This window comes from Scomber japonicus, chromosome 3 (assembly GCF_027409825.1).
Source record: "Scomber japonicus isolate fScoJap1 chromosome 3, fScoJap1.pri, whole genome shotgun sequence".
In the NCBI taxonomy this organism is placed as follows: domain Eukaryota; kingdom Metazoa; phylum Chordata; class Actinopteri; order Scombriformes; family Scombridae; genus Scomber; species Scomber japonicus.
The window spans coordinates 29929633-29952970 of NC_070580.1; the positions used below are offsets into that span (position 1 = coordinate 29929633).

Consider the following 23338-nt stretch of genomic DNA (forward strand, 5'->3'; position numbering starts at 1 on the left):
CGACCCTGCACACACTCCAGATAGCAATTAGAGCTTCCAAACTAGCACTAACCAGTAACTATGTGACCTTAAGGTACGCCCCCAAGTTGGTACTAATGTTGGCAGACCTACTTTCAGGTATTGTACAAAACTGCAAACTTCCCACCCACTTGAGTCTTTACATTCCTCAGATTCCTGCAGCTTTTAAAACTTTATTATCTGATGTTAGTTTTGTTTTTTCATGATCCTTCATACTGTTTTTTTTTTTTTTTAATTTCTTCTTTCTCATTGTGTGGATATCTCTGTGAGCTGATGCATTGTGTTCATGAGATTGTTGAAATGAGATCTTAATCTTAATGAGACTCCCTCCCAAAAGGGAAAGAAACAAAAAATAAATAAATAAAACTAAACCTACTCCGTTCCAACCCCTCCCCTCCCCTCTTCCTCCTCTTCTTCCTCCTCCTCCTCCTCCTCTCCCTCACCCCTTCACCCCTTCCTCTCGGTGGGCGGGGCTTCTCTCTGCATCATCATCATGCACTCACAGCTCTCTGCAGCTTCACAAAGGAGAAGAAGAAAAATCATCCGGGCGTCTCTAGCTGCTCTCATGTGAGTCCTCTTCAGTTTGTCCTGAACGGAGCTTTGTGTGCTTTTAACCGGCTGTTTACCGGCTCAGTGTGTGTGTGTGTGTGTGGGTATGAATGTGTGTGTGTGAGTATGTGTGTGTGACAGCACGGTGGTGGAAACTTTTGACTGGAAACTTCGGTGAAAGTTTCCACCAAACTTCTCGCCGTTTTTTGCAGATTACATGCTGTGCTTCACCTCACTGTTCTGTTTGTTTGTTTGTTTGTTTGTTTTGTTGTAGTTAAAAAAAACAAAAAACATATATTTGTGTGTGTGTGTGTGTGTGTGTGTGTGTGTGTGTGTGTGTGTGTGTGTGTGTGTGTGTGTGTGTGTGTTTATTTGGAAGAAGAGGAACGCGAGACTGATAAGAAAGGACAGATGAGTTGAGAGAGAGAGAGAGAGAGGCCGAGGGAGGAGAGACTGTGTTCATACTCTGTGTTTACTCTCTCACTATTACATGTTGCTACTTTCATACTGTTCAGATACCTAGTTTAGACATTTCTGTAGCTACTTTGACTTTTTCTCTTCCTTTAACAGTTTAACAGTTACTTTGAAGCATGTAGTGTACACCCTTAAACACTTCCATAGACAGTGTGTGCTGCTTATATGCTACTATATATGCTCTACTGTACAACATCTAATACTACTGTACAACATCTAATACTACTGTACAACATCTAATACTACTGTACAACATCTAATACTACTGTACAACATCTAATACTACTGTACAACAGTGATTTTTACAGTATTAGTACTTGACTCTAACTCCTAATAAAGGCAATGTTAGTAAGCTTTCCAACATAATCTTATAATATATAAACTACAGCTGCAACAATTATATCAATATTGGTTTTAAGCTGTTCAATATGTGCCAATATGTTTTTTTTTAAAAAAGATGCATAGTATAAAGTCATATCATGATACAGTATATGAATGAAAATGAATATGAATCACCAAATATTTTTAAAATACTTTTTAAATGTAAATATTTTCTGGTTTCTTTTGTCTTCTATGATAGTAAACTGTATTTTATATTAATGGTTGAGCAAATACATTGACATATTAATAATGAGAATAATCATTAGATGTAGCCCTAGTTTTGATCTCAACTTACTTCACTTTAATGTAATGATATTAATATTCTTATTGTTTTTATAGGAGCTGCATATTCAAATCTTACCACATTTTCTACAGTGTGTCTCATTCACAGTCATGTTTTTGTAGACTCTGCTGTCTCACTGTCTGTAGTGTAATGTACTGTACATATACTCGTGCACAACCAGCCTGTAGTTATGGAAGCATATGTAATTATATTGTCCTTCACAGTTTCCTGCTTTGATTTACAGATGTTGTTGTTATATATAGCTGCTTTGTGCTTACTTCCTTGTTTGCACGTGAGTCTGTTTGTTTCGAGTCCCCTGATATTTAAACAATGTGTTTTTCCCGTCATGACCTTGCCTGTACTTCACCTCACCTCACATTGTTGTCTCCTGAAGTATTTCTATAAGACTCCTACAGAGTATTTTTGGTGTGTCTGTTGTCAGTTGGGTCTGTTTAGACTTTAATGTACTATATTATTATGTCTTAAAGTATTCCTGTAATTAGCTTTAAGTCTGCTGGTAGCCTATAGTTAACTTATTGTAGGTGTACCTCAGTAAACTGTCTCCTACAGTTTCCTGTGATGCTTATAGGTTTTTCTTCACAGCTGCTCTGTTTTTACTTGAATGCACTTTACTGTCATTTTATCAACTTTTGCTGCCAAAAACACTCAAGAAACAGTAATATAAGCATGGGCTGATTGCCAGATAAGATCCCCAGGAGGATGATTTAACATTTCTTCAGAAAAAGAGGGAAGTAGAGCGGTAGTAAGTAGTAAATACTCGACTTCTACGATGATTTCTATGATGTTCCATATACTCAGTTGGCCTATTATTATTTCCCCTCTATTAATAGTTTGTTTTAATCATCATGTACTTCACTGTATTTTTGTCTCGTATAGTTCTGCTTTAATATTGTATTCTACTCTTTGTCAGAGGAACTTGATTGTATCTGAAGACCTTACTCTACTTCATACAGCATGTCTATCTCATAGTTTTTGTACAGAACCACACGGAGAAGCATACTCCAAAAAATAATCATGTGTCTGTTGGGTCTGTAGTATCTGTCGTGCTTCACTTTAATCTTCGTTGTATTTGACTAATTAGAGCCTGACCGATAAATCAATCACTTTATCCTAAGGGTACTGTATGTATATAGAAGATTAACATTGACCAAGATATCATTGTTAGACTTTTTCAGCCTCTCCTAGTAGGTCAACAGTTTATGTCACATATGTGTTGTACATCATCTGTAAGCTGGGAAGCTGAAGGTTATTATGAGATGCCTTTTGTTTTGTTTAGGCGAAGGTTTAAAGTGTGTGAGAGCTTCCAACATTATGAAGGAAGTGGATGATGGCCATTCCCCTGCTCAATTATTCATCGTAAATTGTTGCAGTATTTTTGGGGTTGATACTATTTGCTACAGAGATTTGTTGCAAAGTTTAATCATTTTTGAGCACATGAGAATTGATACAAAATACCACATTAAGACTTGAGGAGCTTGAGGAATACCGTTAATAAAAACCATACCTTGATTTGGTGGCAAAAACTTTGGACATTTCTGTAAGAAGTGCATTTTTTGGTGATCCTTTAATTCACTATTATTTTAGTACATTATTTCTAAGTTGGCTTAAATCTAATAAATCTGTCTGGACCAGAGTCATTATTTATCCATGTTTCAGGAGATATGTTTCAGACTGTTTTATTTGTTCTATCCTGGCTTTCATTGTCTTTGTTATTATGTTTTTTCTCCTGTTGTGTTGGTACATGGTGACTATTGTAGTAATGTTTATTGCAGTAACATCCTTCCTGAAAATAGGCAATTTTTACTTAATCAACCATGACTGGTGAGCAGCCCCTATTAGTCTCATATACCCAATGTTTGCCAAACAGGAACATTTACACAATTTCTGTTGCATAGTTATTGACAGACAGTACAGCCAAACACACCCACTGAAACTAAATGATATGAACTGCAGCAGAGACTCGCTGTCGACTGATAACGCTTTTTGGTATTTTAGTATAATTCCCAGCTAGCCTTGGCTCTCCGTGTGGATCCAACCGGAGCCCCAACTCCCGGTTTGTTGGAGGGGAAGCTGAGAAACTGGCTAGTCATATCAGCAGAATAACACATTTCAGGCCAATGCCAGACGCATGCTTATCTAGTCATAGATAACCACCCTAATCAGGGGTCTGCTGAGGTCCGTCATGTGCTGTAGTATTTTTATTTTTTATTTTTTAATCTCGTCATGCATTTGTGTAATATTCTTATATTACCTGTCTGAGTGTTAGGGTTTAATGTTTGATGAGGTGAGCTTTAGGTTGATCTGACAGTTGAAACAGGAAACTCAAAACATAACATAATTATAGACGGAGACAGAGACTGTGTGGTCTGTGAGTCAAACGCTCCTCCTCTCTATTTGGACAGATGTAATCATAGAGGCCTGATTCTAAATATGAGTTACAGAAACTGATTGTTACAGACTTGACCGTCTGTCTTTCTGTCTCAAGTCAGTTTTATTTCTACAGGTCAGAATTACAGGCTCAGAGGCCTTTACAGTGTATCCAGCCTGTGACACCTTTGTGTCTTATAGAGCCTCGATTTATTGGAAGGAAGAAAAAAAAATCCTTTTAACAGAAACAAAAATGTCAGGATGAGCAACAGGGTGGACAGACATGAAATGGATGTTGTACAGAGTAGATGCTTTGGCAATTACTAAAATGACACTGGTAGCTAAATAAAATTAAACCTATTTCAAAGGGTGTGTTCATGTTTGACTGACCGTCTGTGAGTCAGTACTTTTAATAGGAAATAAGTATGTGTAACTTTTTCCTCTGGTCTTCTTAAAACTTGGCAGAGCTTTAGCTGAACATGTTCTCCTTCTCATTTTGTTTCAGTGACACTTTACATTGTTCTGTCTCCTGTTTTTCAGGAAACTAAAGCATTCAAGTAGTGCTTGGCTGGTAGGTCGCTAACTTGGGAGAAGTCTGCCTACACCTCACCCATTCATTTCTGTATATGATATATTCATTTCTGACTTAATCACTTCTCAGCGTGACTAATGGCAGGTGTGGGCGTGTGAACTGGCTAAAATGACTGGCTAAAATTTGTCTGTCATGAGAGATTTGGTCATGCCATTTATAATAAGGTATCTATTCCTTTTAATATCACTGTTTGTATAAGACCACTGCTACAATCATTGCACAAATAGAAAATATGTCATTTCTTGGCTAGTTTGGTCACTACTGTAGCTTGTGAGCTAATTGCTAACATGCTAGCGTTAGCCACACTAGCTCTCTAAGCCTCTTTATACTATCTGGCCCCTGGTATTGTACATCATTTTATTCAATAACGAGTCATTGAAAGGGTATAAAAACTTTTTACTAGCAAATTCACAAAATGTATTAGAGCTGCAACTCGATCACCAGAAAATTAATATGCAACAATTTTCATAGTTGATTAAAAACTTAATTTGATTTATTTTAGTGCAAAAAGGTCAAACATGCAGCTTCTACAATGTGAGGAGTTACAAAAAACTCGAAAAAATAATTTGCTAATGATAATCGCCAATGAAAAGTCCTATAATTATGGTTGTCTCAAAAAACCGACACATATTGGCAGTATGGACTCCTGGCTCATAACTGTCAGTAAACCACATCCCTTTGGTGGGGCAGTTTATACTCTTAAAATGAGGTTAACTAAGTCTGAAGGTTGACACAAAGTGAATCATCTGTTTTTGACTCTCAGGCTCAGTACATCCCATTTTCTTGAGGTACAGTATAATATTTGTTTCAATATGTTTCTGGTTATTCAGTATCTGCACAACATCCTTTTTTTTTGGTTAATGCTGAACACAAACTGGTGAGAAAGTGAAATCTTTGAGTTACTATGGAGAGATATTACCTTAGCTACAACCATACATTTGACTTCTTACAGTCATCATTTCTCCATTTTTATTCTTGTTAAATGTGCTTTTTAAAACATACTTTCAGTTTGTCATCGAGAGTATTCAGACTAAAAACCGTCCAGTTTGCCATGTTGGTTCCCCTTTTTTTTCTCTTAAAGACATGCGTATCAGTATGAGGATCTGTCTTTGACACCCAGAAGAGAGTGAGATGTTCCCTGTTTTTTGTGTTTGTTTTGTTTGTTCAAACACATTCATGAAAATGAAATGGTTTCAGTGTTTATTTTAAAAGTCTCTAAGAGTGCCAATAAAATAGCTGTCTTTTCAATATCAATATTTTGACACCTTTCTTTAGAAAAAATATAAATGATTGAACAAACAAACACTGTTAAACAAATGAAGCCAAAGTTGCCAAATGCTAAATGTTGTCCAAACACAAGCAGCTGTACTTTGTCTGAAACTGGCAACAGTATGGCTGAAATCAGCACTAACGATATGGATAATAAATAAAAGGCCCTTGTACACTTGTGTGATTTCAGAGAATACTTGATAATCGTGAGAGAATCGTGGTTAACAAAACAACTCTGGTCATCAGTCTAAAGGGCAGTGAGAGTCTCATCATGCCCTCAGCTCTGTAGATTATCAATCTGTGTAACAAATCATACAATAATGTTGGGTTCTCCTTGTGAGAGTTGACACCTTCTGTAGTGTCATGATTTTCCAGATTGTCGCAGCAGCTGGTTTCCATTCTGATGTCAACAAAGAGGTCAGATGTCACATAGAGGCAGAGAGAGAGGGGGGGGGGGAAGAGAAGGAAAGGGAAGAGTGGAAGGAGTGCTGTCACATGGTTTTCACAGCACAGGAAACCATGTGACCTTTTAACCCCGTCACAACCTACCCCCACCCATCCCCCACTCTGCAAACCCCAAAATAACATACAGACCCTGACAGAGCTGATAGCCAGTAACCCTCCACTGTCCTCTAAACTCTCCCTTTCTCTTCCCCTGTTCAGACGGGCACAGTTATGGATGAAATACTAATCTTTGTGTGAATGTGCCGCCATGTGTGGAGTATTTTTCTTTACCGTGAAATTCTTATATTCAAGTTGTCTCTTCTTCTTTAATCATATCTTCAATGTTCATTAACATAGAAACACAGGGCACGTCTGGATAATATAATAATGTTTTAGGCAACTCTCACGGCTTGAGGCCCGAGGCACCAAATGCTCCATTAGTCTCCAATTGAAATAGCGAAATAACTTCTCTGTAGAAATTATAAGTCATGAATTCAGGCCCTCTAACCCTAACCCTCATCAATTTGGAAGCTATCGCTCCGTTAATAAGATTTATCGTGGTTTTTATGTCTGCCATGTGGGTGTTGATTAACAGCTGTGGTTAACAGTTGGCACACCTGCTGCTCTCTGCGGCTCTGGGATTTGCACTGAGGACTATTGTTGCAGTATTTCCCTAAATTTAATCTTACCTGATTATGACACATCGGTCCAAGGTTGCGGAGAATTTTTTCCAGAGTGTGAAAGGTACTCGCACCCTACACTTTGTATTTGGAAGGCTCCAAACGGGAAAAGATGGTGCCGCGCGTAAGTGGCAACTTTGGGCTTCAAACCGGGTGATTTAATACCTCGCTACGTCCATCTCTAGATACAGTGTATGGATCAGACCTTCAGTTTGATTCATTTCAACCTGTTTCTCTTGTTGCTCAGATCTTTGCTTTATTCAATGTTTTCACTTTAGTATCTTCTACTATCCTGAAAAGAAATTAAAATCTGTTTAATAAACGAAAGGAAAGGGGCTGACTGTCAGTAGGGCTCACTGATCACTTTTCTCAGGATTCAAAGTGTTAGCTGCAATGATTTGAATATATATTCAAAGCTTTGTGGATGTTGCAGGTGGGGGTGCTGAAGGAAGTGGCAGATAGGAGCGAGGGGTGAGGAGAGCAGAGGCGACAGAGGCAGCGGTTTAGAGGGAGTCACAGGTTCCTCCTCCTCCTCCTCTCTGCCCCGCTGGACGCCTCAAATGAAGCTTCCAAGTATTCAGTACAGCCTTTATTGTCAGTGGAGATTCTGTCATGTCCCATCAGTCCAAAAATAATTTCCCCCTAATCTTCAGAGCTGCAACTAACAATTGTTTAATTATCAATTAATCTACCAATGTTTTTTGGATCCTAAAAAGTGTTTCGTCTTATCTATCCATTGGTCAGGTTTCAGCATTTTGATAAATCCAGTTTTTGCTCCTGCTGTTGAAATAAAAAAGAGGAATGGTGGCACATGAGACCGGCCTTCAACTCTATAAATACATGAATATCTATCAGAAAACTTCACATATAGCAAGTGCACAAACAGGCATGTCTTATCATGTCTGAATAAAGCTGTGTTTATTTTAAAGTCGTCCGCAATGCCAGAAATCAATTACCATATCATCTCGGAGGAAGTGAGAAAAGAGCTCAAGAAAAAACAACATTACTGTACTGCACTATGGTATTTACCAGTGAGTAGTTCTGGGCTTCATTCTTTGAATGAAACTTTTAATGGTGTATTGAAGCATTGGTCTATGCTCTCTGTGTGGCCTCTCAGTTTCAGACCAAATATCCACCTGATCAGTTTGCTCTGAGCTGCTTTTGTGCCGAAGCCCTTTGTACCAGGACAAGTTTGCACAGTCAACTTGGCACACAGTCAAGCTCTGTGCTAACATGCTAATACCGACGTTAATCCAGGAGCTAAGCTTTCTGTCAGGGACTTTTCCATTTTTCCTCTGAGGAGTTGCACCGTACTGTAGAGGGTGGATACAGACAGACTTTGATAATTATGTGCGTGTGTGTCAGAGTCTGTCGATGTGGTAATCAGTATCTGTCGGGACTTGTCTCATCTGTTCCTGCTCTCCAAAAGCACAGTCACTGTGGCTTGTACTGTGGTGATAATAGCAGTCATGTTTCTGATATTTGCTGTCGTATATTGATCAAATGCAGTAAAAAATAAAATAATAATAGCAGTGATACGACTAGTGGTTATAGTGGAGTGGTATTACTGTAGTTCTGTCTTCATTCGTGTGTAAGTGAACGATACAGAAAGAGCCACAAGGATTTGTCATTTCCCCTTTTTTGACTGATCTGACTTTACGAGAATTTGCTCAACTACAAGGCCGTAAATAACAAGTCACTCTTCTCTCTAGAATCATTTTGCTCAATTAATTTCAAAATTCATAGTTGTGGTGTTTGTTCACATTTGTTTTCAGTAAGACAGTGAGCAAAAGAAAGGCAAAGAACAATATCCACATCAAAATAGCATTGTAGTTCATTAAAATTATTTTATTTTATGAAGCTAAACCCTGCACACCTTAGTTACTGGCAAACTCTCTCACACAGGACATATGCAGTTTACAGTGATAATAGTGGCAGATTTCTGATGAAAATTTGGCAGTGTGTCCTTTTTAATTTCAGCTATAAATGAACAAAAGCAGCCTCTTATTTCTGGCTGATTTTGCTTCAGTGAAAACTGTTGCTGGTAGATTGTATCAGCTGCAGCTACTCGCAAACTGATTCAACTAATATTAGCTCCACGAGTTGGTAAATTAGGCAAGGCAGTTTTAAATTAGAGAATAATATCTCTTAATATAGCTCTTGTTATAACAATTAGGACTATACTGTAATTCAGATGTCTTAAATCATAGTGTGTGTGTGTGTGTTTTTACATGACTGTTTTAATACTTTTTGTCTCAATGGTTTACTGATTAAGGGAATATGTTTGCCAACTGTTGAGATATGATACTGTCTATGAAAATATTTGTCAGTTATGTGAGGCAGCTGAGGCATCCCAGGTAGAGAACAGCATAAAACCTATCTGACAACGCTCCACGAGGAGCCTTTTCTATTGTAACTCTGTCTGTTGCATTGGTAAACGCTCCGCTTGTACAAGCTGAATAAATTCAACTTAAACTTTGATATTTCAAATCCAGTTTTCTTTATTAAAGGTAATCATTCATTTCTTATAACAGCTCTATGTAGTAAACCACTTCAACATGTGAAAGCATGTGCAGACTGACAGACCTGCCATGCCTAGTTGTTACTAAACCATGATTAGGAAATTACCATTGCGAGTTTGGCAAGGTGGCAATGATAATTAATTTGTCATTATAATTATAGACTCAAAAAGATTGAACCTCCCTTGGTGTAATGAACCGTGTGAACCTGTTTTAACCTTTATTTTAATGTGACTCAGCAAAAAGTTTCACCGGTCTAAACTTGATATCCGGATATTCAGGTTAACATGACATTCAGCTTTGAATTCAGTCGTTTTGAAGTCAAATAAATACTACCGACCGGTCTGAACTAGTCGGATTGACGTTGGAACATTTGACATTAGACCATCATGTGAAATCATTTTATTTATGTAACAAACAAATGCAGGTCTAACGAACAAAAGAGGTTAAGTGCAGGTTAGCAGAAGGAGAAGTAATATTATTAGCTAATACTATTAACCACTTTAACCAGAAATTATGATTTCATTATTCGATATTGTGTTGTTATGTTTTAATATTGACCTACTGAAGAGGCTGCAGATGACAATTAGATAACTCTGGGACAGTATATTAAATGGTAACATTTAGGACCCAACAGATACTGGATTTTTGGGGCCAATACTGGTGTTGGAAATTAGCTTCGGCTACACGTATGTTGGATGCTGCTGTTGCAACTACTAATGTTCTCTGTACTCGTCCCTTACAAATAACATAACATAGAGAGAGAGAGTGAGGCAGACAGGAGGAGAGCGAGAGCTGAAACAGGAGAAGCTGAACTGAATCCAGATCTGTTTGGTATTCAGAGACCGAGTCTGTCTGCAGGGAGGCATTCCTGCTGGACGAGGGTAGGGAAAGGAAGTAGAGGGTGACTCAATTTGTGTTTCTCTCTCTTCCTGTTTTTACAAGGTAGAAGGCAGTGTTTGTTGTTGTTGTTGTAGTGACGTCATATCATTCATCAGCAGCAAAGATGACATCATTAACAGCATTAGCGTGTTACTGTGGTGATGTGATTCTGATGACGAAAAATGAAACTTCAACAGACTTATGAAATTGTGAGTCAGTTTATTTGCACAATGAGAAAGACAGAAAAGAGGCACCCATATTCAATTTTCATAGGCAGAGCCAAAACACATCACCGGTTAAAGATTTCCTTCTCGATTTCCTGCGATCACACACCACACCCGTATGATGTCTTGCTCTTAGGTGTATCTCTGCACGTACACTCTGTTTTAACTTTTTCACAAGAGTTAACCTTTACAATACCATATAATCTCACATGAGGGTGAAAACCTAGTTAAGTCAAGCTAATTAGCATTTAGCAAAATTCCACTTGTTAGCTTGCAAAGAAAGCCCATCACAGCCCTCTTTAAATCATGACTCTTCTCCCTCGTTGGGAAACCACAGTGTTTTGGATGCAATGGTGTTATTTATATATATGTGTGTATATATATATGATTAACATAAAGTAAACATAAATGTAATGTAAGCATGTCCTTGATTAATTGGCACATTTTAGAAAACCAGAAGCTCAAAATACATCCCACATCCAAGTTACACTTCTATAAAGAATATTGGAGTTTTTACGTCCATTCATCACGGATAACATTTCAGATATGATAAAACACAGCAATTTAATTATATAAAGCTTAGCCCATTATTATACTTCACTGAAGGTTAGAAAGTTCACACTCAGTCCTATGCGTCATCCTTACACATAGAGAGTTATCTTCAGGCAAAAAGATAAACAAACGTCGTCCTCAAATGAAAATCAAAACTTCAGCCCAATGTGCATTCTTACACTTCTTGAGCAATCACCATGGAGAGGTTCCTAGGAGTTACAATGTGTGGTGATATGGATAAATCTTTCCTTTCTGTGAGTCGTTCCCGGTCTTGGAGATTAGTCAGTTCCTCTCAAGTAACCTTCACTCTTTCCGGCTCCACCATATACCCTGGAATAGGGAACAAATCAGGCTGACTTACTCACCATTTCAGCAAGTTGAAACTCTTAACTTAACAACAGTTGAGTATGGGCATGATGCAACAAATTAAATATGATCAGAACTATTTCATGCCTTAAATTCTTCTGGGATTCCTCTAGGCTGATCTATGCTATCTAGATAAACATATGGACCTAGAATATAGAATATACTCTCTCCTAGACCTGTGAATCCTGTCAGGAGAGTCATTACCACTAATTAGGTCCCTCACCCCTCGGTACACTACCTGGGCAGGCACCTTCATTCTCACCAAAGTATTTCCCACATGAATCCCATGCCATATTTTGAAACTCCTCCACTAGCAGTCCTATCCACTTTATAATCAGTGTGAAGCTCATTCTGAGAGGTTGAAGTCTGGAAATCTGCAAACGATGATTACTTCGCTGAGAACCATAAATTATCCTACACTCTGCCACATGTGGGTAGGGCAAACATTCTAGATGCTCCTTGTGAGGGAGTAAATCTACCCTCTCTGCTCTCTCTTTGCTGCAGCTTAGCACATTATCTTCAAAAGTATACCTTTCCGGGATTACTGCTGCAGCTTCTGCACAAACTATGCATTCATCAGGTATCATTTATTTTGCAGTGTACCACGCCCATCTATACCACTCATTATAACTGTCTCGTTCCCAAATTCTATCTTCTAGACTTGTTAAGCTTCTCTGCATTGGTTTATATTTTCCAATTGGTCATATTCTAACTCCTATATTGAACTCCTAACTCATATTAATAATCTGGATTCCATTGAGACCCAAATTCTCCTTCAACCTTCCACTCATCAGGTTCTTTGTGGTATAGTAATTTTACACCGATTTAATACTACTTCCTCTTCCTGTGCGTTCATAGTAATACTACATAACCTAGTAGTGCCCACCATTACTGATATCTTATTCTCAGTATACCCTTACTGTCAGCGCTCCCTCTCTTCATTCACTCTCTATCTCGCTCGACCACAACACAACAGCATTCTGTAGCCACTTCCTCTGTAGCCGCTTACTGATGGAGCAACTGTATCCCCCCATTCAGTGTATGGTCTTGTTATACAAAACAGCAAGGCGGAATAAAGTAGCAGCAGAACAGACTCTCTGGCAGCAGAGGAGAGCAGCAACCATTAATGACAGCAAACTGTAGCAGAGGCTAACGTTAGCTGCTGCTCTCCTCTCTGTCTCAGCGGGGGCGGAGCTGAGCCCTCTGTGTGCAGCAGACACAGGCAGACAGAAGTGTTACCACAACTCAACTCAGTAATTTAACAATGTAATCCGCGCTAAAGAAGTCTCCAAATGACAAAAATATTGCTGTAAAAAGTGTGACTATAAACTATAACGTTATTAACAATAATGTCTTGTCCTATATCGCATTTGAAAACATATTGATATAGCTTAAAAACTTGATATGGGCCCAGCCCTAGTTTGTAGTTTTTTGCATTATTCCCAATTCTCAGATTAACTTTGAATGTTCTTCATAAGTGTTGTATATTTAACTTCTAGAAGAGTCACTTTCATCTGTGCAGTGTGTGTAGTTATATGACTTCAGAAATATGTAAATATTAAAATTTCAAATCCAAATGTTTTCTCACAAAAATGTGCATTTAATGTCAGGTTAAATAAGTGATAGCCCATCTCTTCTTAGTATTATTATGATTATTATTATCATTTTTCTATAATTCTTGGTTTAATTAGACTTTTAACCTATATAACTTTAACTAAGAACACAGCATCTGACCATCACAATTGTTGACTGACAAAGAGCGCACTACCGACAGTGCTCAAAGATCAATCAAACTCTAGTAAAACTTGTGATCAATGGTTTCTAATGTACAGACTCTTTTAAAATGTCAGAAATCTTAGATACACCGTCTTGAGAGTAATGTAGGAAGAGCTTTTTCTAAGGGCACACTCGAGGCCTGAGGGTTAAGGCCCACCGCACCCTGCAACTGTTGTCTCATGCAGTAACGCTTGAGACACAGCCACGCTCGCATCCGTTCTTACTGGCACAGAGCCAAACACTTCTAACATTTGAGGAAGAGGTTTTATTTGAGTATGTACCACACATTAAACAGATTGTCAAAACTGTTTAATGTGTGGTAGATATCATATGGTGTTGTACAGTAAAATATCTAATCTGTGCAACACTTCCTCACATTCAAAGCGTACATAAACTGATCTGCAGCACTCAAACTTTTTATCATAGCAAAATTCAGTAGTTTTGGTCGGTTGGTTTGGCCTAAACTTCAGACAGTACACAGCACAGGGCAGTTTTAACATTGTAACACTATTGTAACACAGTTTCTCAGTTTCTTGATTGCATTGCCAGAGGGACCATTCAACCATCAGTATCATAATTTTATTCATATACAAACAAAGTAATACAGACTTTCAAAAACGGCTTTTCTCTCTCCTCAACCACACACACACATATTCAAACCCACAGTACGTACAGTCACTTACTGTACACACACACACGACTGGCCCACACTGCTTCACAGGTGCTTAAAAAAAATTATGGATGTTGATATAGGTCACACCATGCTTTGAACTTTATCAGTAGGTAGTAGTAGTAGTTTTGGCTTTTGGTTAACCCTGTTTTAACCTATTTTATCTACTTCCTTTTTGACATTTAAATGTTTTGATTAATCTGAGATGCACCTCTAGAGTATTTAAGTGTAGGATTTTGAGTATGTCAACTGTAATGCCTCTAATAACATTAATTTACACAGGAATTGGTTGAGTTGATTCAATTGAGATTGTTCAAATTGATAATAACTTCTGGGCTGCAGCTCTTTCTCACTTCTCCGAGCTATTAATAGGTTGGATCTGTTTACCGAGGCTTCTGAAAGACGTATAGTAAACCGTAGCGTGCACACTCCTACCAACACTGCAAGTGTCACATTGAAAGTGTTGAAAAGTGTTGCGTCACCACTGTTGTTGTTGCTGCTCTTTCTGGTTTCATTTCCTGATTTTGACTTAAGAATAACTCTGCCTGAAGAGACATCTTCTTATCCATGTGGTGTTGTTAATAATACCTCTGTGGTTATAATTTTGTATTGTTATTTGCAGTTGTTTTTAGTTTAGTTTGTGCTAGTTAGTTAGTCCTTTGTTACAGATAGTTTATTATATTGTTATGAATAATTAGTTTGTCACAGATCATTTGCTGGCTGGAGATTATGTGTCTGTTAGAGATGATTAATAATTTATCTCTAACCCTAACCCTAACCCTATCTATTATGAATAAGTATTATGTTATTCCTACTTCTTTTTGTTATCAATAATTAGTGGCAATATTGTTATGTATAATTAGTTGGTTGGAGATCATTTGTAAATAGTTTGTTATGGAAAAGTTGTAGTTTTTTTTACACTGTTATGGATATCTTGCCTCCTTTTGATTGTTGTTGTCATCAATTATTATTTTATTGATACGTTGATCCAGATAATTTGACTTGTTCTTCATTGATAAAGAGTTATTATTAGTTTCACCTGTATTGTTATGTTTTATAGATCAACCATAATTCATTTGCGAATCATATAATGGACATGTTCTATTCATATATTAAGAATTAGTTATATTTTTATGTATAATGGTTTTTTAAAGGTAATCTGTTTGCCATATATAATAATTTTGCCATATGTAATAAGTGTGTTGTGAATAACGGATTCTGTCTCTCTGGAAGTAAAACCCTAGACTTCTCCAAACTGCAGACTCAGCTTAAAGTTTAACAGTTAGAATAACAAATAAAGTCAGTGCAGTTATTCAGCTAACATTCATTTAACCTTCTTTAAGGACACAGTTCCTGTAAACGATGAAGTATTACTGCTGCAGTCCAGCAACACTCTGAGCAGGCAGCCAGTCATACAGTATGAGTTCACACTTTCCATTCATGTGTCCAAACGTATGGAGTTAAGTTAGTGCCAAAAGTCTGCAGCAACAGTTGGATATTTGTAGGATTTGTATAACTCTGCATATATCGTTATGTGAAGGATTATTAAATGTGAGCAGTTTTCACATAATAAGTTTATTTTTGGTGAAACTGATGTCATTGTGTGTTTCTGTTCCATCCAGGTGTGACCATAGCTCCCGTCTTCACCAATAGGAAAGTACTGCTGTGCACAGAACAGGAAGTTGGCGCACACACACTCGGGCCCTAATGACGATAAAACGGAGAGCAGGGATGACACGACAGAGGAAAATGTCCAGATGACATCCTCCAACTATGCTGACATAGGTTTTAACAGTTGATTGACCACACAGCACCACATCTCCCCTCCTGCTGTCACCCGCTCCTCGTCCGTCCAGCCATGTTGTGGAGGAAGAAGCTGTGTGTTGGCGCGGTGATCGCCACCGTCCTCTTCCTCATGCTCGCCAGTCAGACCATACAGAGAAGACACTCCTTGTCTCAGTCGTTGGCCACGTCTTTCAGCCGGGCCTCGATGTCTAGGAAAGACAGCAGCACGGGGATAGGTGAGGGGATAAAAGTGTAGAATGCATGATATGAAAGCGATGACAATAAATAAAGTATGAAGAAAATAATTATCACAAAAAAACTACTATTAAAATAAATCAATAAATTCCAAAACAGTCCTCAACAATATAAACTGATACACAGTTATGCTCATCACTGTAAATATAGTTGATGTAATATGTACATAGTTCATACTGTTGCTAAAGTTAGTTTCCAAACTTGTTTAAATTAGACTCATTTAACAAAAAACCCAGGACCTAATGCATAGACAAAACATTAGTTAAAATACATAGAAATTACTATAGTAGTAGTAGTAGTAGTAGTAGTAGTAGTAGTAGTAGTAGTAGTAGTAGTAGTAGTAGTAGTAGTAGTAGTAGTAGTAGTAGTAGTAGTAGTAGTAGTAGTAGTGATAGCAGCTATAGCAGTAATTGCATTACCACCCGAAGCAGTGGTAGTAGATGGTGCAGTTATAGTAGTATTAGCAGGAGCAGCTGTATTATACGAGGTAGCAGTGCTATTAATAGTAGTATTAACAGTATCACACCAGGGTCACTGGCAGTATTAAAAGTAGTAGCTGCAGTAGGAGCAGGTACATTAAAATGCATTAAGCAATTATCACTAGAAATAGCATTAGCAGTAACATTCCGAGTAAATTTATTAGTATTATTATTATTATTATTATTATTATAGTAGAGGTACACTTTGAAGCAGTAAGCAGTAGTATCAGTAACAGTAGTTGTGTTGTATCATAGAGATGTTAAATGTGATAGCAGAGTTTCCATGATGCAATGTTTTCTGTCTCTCTGTTTTTTTTGGCAGTGGTTGAATCCACGGCGTCTGTTGCGGACCAGCTCTCTAAGCTGGAAAGTGATGTTCCTCCCAACACCCCCAAACCTGAGCCTGAGGCTGAGGTGGAGCTTCTAGAGAAGACCCAGGAAAACAAGAGGTAACATACAGGAGGCCATAGACTTCTTTGTATCCCATGATTCCTTGTTCTGTCCCTGTCTAACCTTTCTGTGTCATCCTCCTTTCAGGCCCTGTGGTTGTTCTGACTCTTGTATATCAGACCTGAGTGAGTCGAAGTGGTTCAGTGAACACTACGATCCCAAACAGCAGCCCGTCCTCCTAGGCGACAACAACAACTTCGATCCAGACGCCCTCAAATGGTGGCTGGTAAGGACAAGTTGGAATAGTGCAGTTTCTTATAATGTTACAGTTGTCATTTCTATTAGAGAGGGTATAACAAATACACACATCAATGATATTAGTCTGAGGGTTGAAAACTAATTTAATAACTTGAACAAAACTACTATCACAGTATTCTCAAAGTCCTATAAGTACAATCTGTATGGACACACCTCCAGCTACTGTGCAAGCTAAAGGTAAAGTCATCCTTTAAACCAAACAGTTAATTAAACATTGTGCAATCAAAGTGCAGTTACACTTTTAAAAAGATTGTTAAGTTTTTCAGGTTTTCTTATTTTGCTGTCTTCATGTTGAGAGAAATAAAATGTGACTCCCCATACAGGAAATATTTACAGGCTGCACACTGGAAGTGACCTGTCAGCAGAGAAAAACTGCGCTATTGATTTTATGTGTCAACACTGACAATTAGTAAATCAGCTGAATCAAAGAACAACTGTTTGCTATTGAAAGACCAAAAAAAATGTGCTGTAGACTTCATGCTGATCATACAATGTAAGGAAATAGTCCATTAATTATTATGAGCATTTTCTGTAAATGTTATTATAAAAAGTCTCAAATTTGTCATTGTGGACGTGGTCAGCAGTCTGGACGAGGAGACAAATGTCTGGGTCCTTTTCCTGCATTTATAGATTAAGTCCTGCTGCAGAAACCATTAGTAGATTAAAGAGGGAGGGAGGGCAGAGGAAAGGAGGGCGGAGGGAGGGAGGGGTACTACTGCTAACATCATCAGTCTGATCCACGTTGCATGTACCCCGTGTCTGTGTATGAGCTCGAAAAAGCTACTTTATGCTGTAGTTACTCTGTAACTGTGTAAAAACGTCCGTAAAAGACAAAACATAGAACAAAATAAGAATGAAAGATGCTTTTGAAGCTGTTGGAAATTGTATGCTTTCAAATTTTGATGATGCTAGACCAGCAGAGTACTAATATAAAAACCTTTATTTAGCTGCATTAAAAGATAATGTGATGTGCTCAACTCTCTGCAGGCTCTTCAGCGGTCTGGAAACGACCAGACTTTAGAGCAAGTGATGTCGGAGATGTTCCGGGTCATTTCTCCTCCCACTGTGGATGCTACGCCCCCCTCCCAACGTTGCCGCAAGTGTGCAGTGGTCGGCAACTCTGGCAACCTGCAACAGTCCAAAAATGGCAAATTGATCGACTCCCACGACTTTGTGATCCGGTATGTCTGCATTCACACACAAACAAATAAACACATACACAAACACACGTCTCACCTTCCTCCTCTTCTTCCTCCCCCCTCCTCAGGATGAACAAGGCGGTGACTCGAGGATTTGAGACAGACGTCGGGAATCGGACGACACATCATTTTATGTACCCTGAGAGCGCAGTGGACATTGATCATGGTGTCAGCCTCGTCCTGCTGCCGTTCAAACTGAGAGACCTGGAGTGGCTGACCAGCGCACTGTCCACCGGCACCGTCAAAATGTACGAAGCAACCACACAAATATAAAGTCAAGCAAATATCAAGAGAAATGTCATTAAAAATCAAAAAAATATACAAAAATGAAATATACAAATGCAAAATCTGACCGAGACAAAAGTTCTATAAATATATAGAAATATGTATAGATATATGTAGTATGCTACATGAATTTGCAGAAGGTACTTTTGTATAGGTGTATTATGCATTAAAAACTTTGTATAAACTGGACAGTATTGTAATGTAAACATAAATAAATACTCACAGTTTTAAATGTTTACATATGTATGTACGTAACATATATACTATAAAAATAAGTATACATACATACATATCATATATATCATGTGCATAAACAGACATAAAATGACTGAGTCTGTTAACCTGCACAGTATATTTATGGCCATATACACAGATAATATGCATGATAATATGATGATATACAGAACTCAGTATGTGTTCAACATGCCTAAATATACAAAGAATAAATAGAACAAAATGTGAAGTTTTATGTGTCTGTATAGTGAATGAATAAATGCTAATAGATGCAGACAAACATCAAATATTGCATTTATGACTATACAATTAAGTTTAAGTATGTTATAATCAGTGTGTCTGTGTGTTTGTGTGTACAGGACCTACATGAGGGTTAAAGAGAGAGTGGCGGCTGATAAAGACAAGGTAAAATAAACACTTCATCACACAGTTTACAGCATGTTATCACTGTCAGCCTCAGTTTTTATTGCCTCTGGATGTTTGTTCTTTATCTTAAAGCTGTTTGACTTGTGCCACTTCCCGTTTTAATGAGTTTGCGTCCACTAATTTAAATGTGTAATGACATTTCCACCAATGTTTTTTCTTCAAACATCATAAATTCCTCAGACAACCTGCAGAAGACCAGTTCATTTAGGCTCCCACACACAGGAGCCTAAATGCAGTTTATTAATGTTTGATTCATTAGCATGCAATCATTTAAGTTCATAAGTAAAACAGCAGTAATTTACAGTTCATTGATTTAGATGGAATTGAAAGGAATATTTACAGCTTGATGTATTAATGTTCATACTTACAGTAATGGAACAAGTTCATGGTTTGATTCTTTGCACTTAAAATGTGTTTGGATTGTTTAAAATGCAGAACATCTCATTTATATTACAGTTGTAATATTTAGTAGCATATTGTTGCTTCAGAGTAACTGAGCACCTTTTTAGTAGTTTTTTTAATACTATGACTGGATGAGGGGGTTTGGTTATTAGGGGATAGGCAGGCATGTGAAGGGTGGACCCACTTTCTTTTCCTTTTCTCCTCCTCTTCTCTTTTAATTAACAATTCTCTCGATTCTGAGTTTGGATCAGTACTTTCAAAGACAATCACTCTGTATCTTTTTTTGTATGTTTTGTTTTGAAGTAAACTGTTCAACTGTTTTCCGAGTGGCCTGTGGATTTCAAACAAGGGGAACTGTTAAGGGCGTCAAGTTAGGGCTTCATTCACTGGAAACCTACAGCTGTTATCAAATGATTCATGTGTGTGTTTTATCAAGTACTCATGAAAACGGTGTGTGTGTGTGTTTAGGTTCTGGTGGTGAACCCTGTGTTCTTTAAGTACGTCAATGATCATTGGACTGAGCGTCACGGTCGCTACCCGTCCACCGGCATGCTGGCCATAATCTTCGCTCTGCACACCTGCGACCAGGTAGGAAGGAGGGGGGTCGGAGTCTGTTCAGCTTCATTTGTCATTCAAATTTATGTTGTGATGATTTTACTGTAGAAATCCAGCTGAGAGCAAAAACTGTTGAAAGAATTCATCCTGCTGGTACGCTCAGACCTTTTAAAGAACCAAATTCACATTCTTCTGTTATTTCTTTGATTATTTTTGACATAATGTCCCTAAATGCATCATTGGAGATAGATTTCCAAACAGTGTCGGATATTAAATGCATCATTACACCCATAAACCATTCAGTATTCATCATCATATGAAGTATAATGTAATAGTGAGTCTACACACAGTATGTTTACTGATATATATTAACGATGGTTACGTGCTGTGTAGCAGTAAGTCATGTCATCAAGTCCCTTCTGTGTCCAGGTGTCGGTTTTCGGTTACGGCGCTGACAAGCAGGGGAACTGGCATCACTACTGGGAGGAGAATCGCTATGCTGGAGCCTTCAGGAAGACCGGTGTCCACAGCGCTGACTTTGAAACCGAGGTCATCCAGCAGCTTGCCAAGAACGGAAAGATCAGCCTGCACCTGTGACCTACAGACCTGAGGACCTACAGACCTGCTGACTAAAGACTGACCTACAGACCTGCCAACCTAGAAACTGACCTACAGACCTGCTGACTAAAGACTTGCTGATCTACAGACCTGGGGATAGTTTACAAGTTCAAGTACACAGATTTATGAAGCCTTCAGCACTGTGGACAGCTCTGTAAACTCCTCTCCACTGTAACTGTACCTGCTCAAAGGTCAAGAGATCCTGACCTCCAATCTGTGTTACTGGGGAAGGACATTTTTAGAGAAGAGATGGAGTCTGACAGTTGAAGCTTGAGCATGAAAAAACAAAAACCTGCTTTAGAAATCCAGTTGTCACAGCAAAGGAATCGAGAATGGCATAAATAGAATAAATCCCATATATCCAAGTCAAAACTTTTAACATCTACCTCAGCAATTTTTATTATAAGCTGTTCATTTGTATTTATTCACCATATATGCAAATTGCTGTCTTATCATTTGGAGCATTGGTTGATTTAGGGACATTATTATGTAGCCACATTCTTTTAAAAGATTGATAAACTGCATTATATTGATGAGGTGAACCGTCACATCTTCCTCTGTGGCTTGTTCTCTGATAATGTTCCACTGCCTCAACCAGTCATTTGCATAACCAAGAGAGCCACTGCCGGCCATGCAAATGCAAATGTTGTGCTTCAACCCATGACGGTGCATTTCCTCTACTCTGCTCATTTCAGCAACCCATATCAGTTTAAAGGCGGGACAAAATAAACAGGCGGTGGACATGTTTCATATTTGAGCACTCCGATGCAACGCTCAGTGATAGACGTCATGGTGTCATTATGTTGTTTATATTGTCACCTTGGAAACTAGTCAAGACTTTTCACTTACACCTGCCTCTGTCTAGGGGTCAGATGTGGCATTGTTTCCCTTTTCAGCCTAGTCTAACAACCTACAGACATGCTGACGTACAGACTGACCTATAGGAATACCTGCTGACTGACTGCGGACCTACAATCTGACCTATTGACCTCCTGACTGACCTAGACTCTTGGCCGGTCTGTTGACAGACTTGCTGACTGACCTACAGATGATGCACCACTTCTTTTTTTTTTTTTTTAATAATTGAGACCAAGAACCAGCTAAATCTCCAGCTGTGTCTGGCACTGAAGAACTAGATCTGAGTCTTCTCTGGACTGTGTGTGGCACAGACCTGTGTACTTCTTGCAAATCAGTCATTGAATGTGTGCCTTGAATCAGACATCCTGTTGTTAGATTGAGGCCAGTGTTGGTCCAAGACAATTTTTAGATACCTGGACTACCTGTGGATGGAGCCTTTATGGATGGGAGGAAACCTGATACACCCACCTGGTTACTTTCTTATGCTGGATTAAATGAGTTTCAGGTCAATTTGAACAACCACAGACTGTTACATGGGACCCTCCACTGTTGGGACAGACAAACCGTCCTGCCGTCTGCGACTGCGAGGATCAACCACAGCAAGCTTTGCTCTGAGTGGGAAACAACCACAGACTTTTTTTATATCTTTTTATGGGATTTTTATAGATACTATACAGGGATAACCTCTTTTTTTAAATTAAAAGCACTTTGCCCTAAAGAAGGAATGGTGGCTATGTTACTGTTCTTCTTCCAACCACAACTTTTTTTTTTCTATTTTATATCATTTTTAATCCATCCATTTATTTTAACTGAATCTTAACCGTCCTGATCTAGAAGATGTTTCTGTCCGGACCAACTGGAATAGGAAACACCATGGCAACGTTTTTTAGTTTTCTGTCACATTCTCATTTTTGGAATGTAAGCCAATGACATTTTGTGTTTCATCTTTCTGTCTTGACCATATATGGAGTCAGAGGCAGTGAATAGGAGGATTGTTTTGTTGTTTGAACTTCTCCATTTGTTACATGATTATTCAACAGTCTGCAGGTTGTCACCTGATTTCACTGAATGTCCAAAATAGGAATATTTTATTGGTGTTTGACATGTTTTAAAAGGAATTGTTCTATATTTAGTGATCTTGTTTTGTAATGACTTATTTCCCAGCTCCAGTGGCTGATAAAGATCATGGTCAGTGGTAAAGTCAAAGAGTGAAACTGCAGGCTGTTGAACTTCATGGACACACATGTGATGCAACTCCTCTGAGTCACAGCCCAACAGATGTGAGTGACAAAGACGAGGAGACCGTGCACGATTTTTAACTTAAGATTTATTCAACAAAACTCAACAAGGACAAATAATCAGTAACATCACCAGTGTGTGTGGTGCATGGATGAGTGGAAGATGTAGTGCAATGTACATTCAAAAAAAAAAGTAAGTCCAACCAAAAATAACCAACCATATGAATGA

The 23338-nt window shown here is 38.3% G+C and overlaps 1 protein-coding gene across 1 annotated transcript; it reads left to right on the forward strand.

Moving 5' to 3' along the window:
- The first annotated feature begins 548 nt into the window (after positions 1–548).
- st3gal8 (ST3 beta-galactoside alpha-2,3-sialyltransferase 8) lies at positions 549–21727 on the forward strand. The gene is made up of 9 exons (XM_053316541.1): positions 549–585; positions 15690–16088; positions 16909–17035; positions 17124–17262; positions 18282–18475; positions 18562–18741; positions 19372–19417; positions 20309–20428; positions 20825–21727. Exons 2-9 carry the CDS (start codon positions 15926–15928, stop codon positions 20990–20992), a joined length of 1137 nt encoding a protein of 378 aa, XP_053172516.1. The 5' UTR covers positions 549–585; positions 15690–15925; the 3' UTR covers positions 20993–21727.
- Positions 21728–23338: the final 1611 nt, after the last annotated feature.

What these genes read in the sequence shown, in the direction of transcription:
- st3gal8 (XM_053316541.1), top strand. Translation starts at nt 15,926, where the DNA reads ATGTTGTGGAGGAAGAAGCTGTGTGTTGGCGCGGTGATCGCCACCGTC. An exon ending in TGGCGGCTGATAAAGACAAG is followed by an intron (nt 19,418 to 20,308) that starts GTAAAATAAACA and finishes GTGTGTGTTTAG; the next exon opens with GTTCTGGTGGTGAACCCTGT. An exon ending in CTCTGCACACCTGCGACCAG is followed by an intron (nt 20,429 to 20,824) that starts GTAGGAAGGAGG and finishes TTCTGTGTCCAG; the next exon opens with GTGTCGGTTTTCGGTTACGG.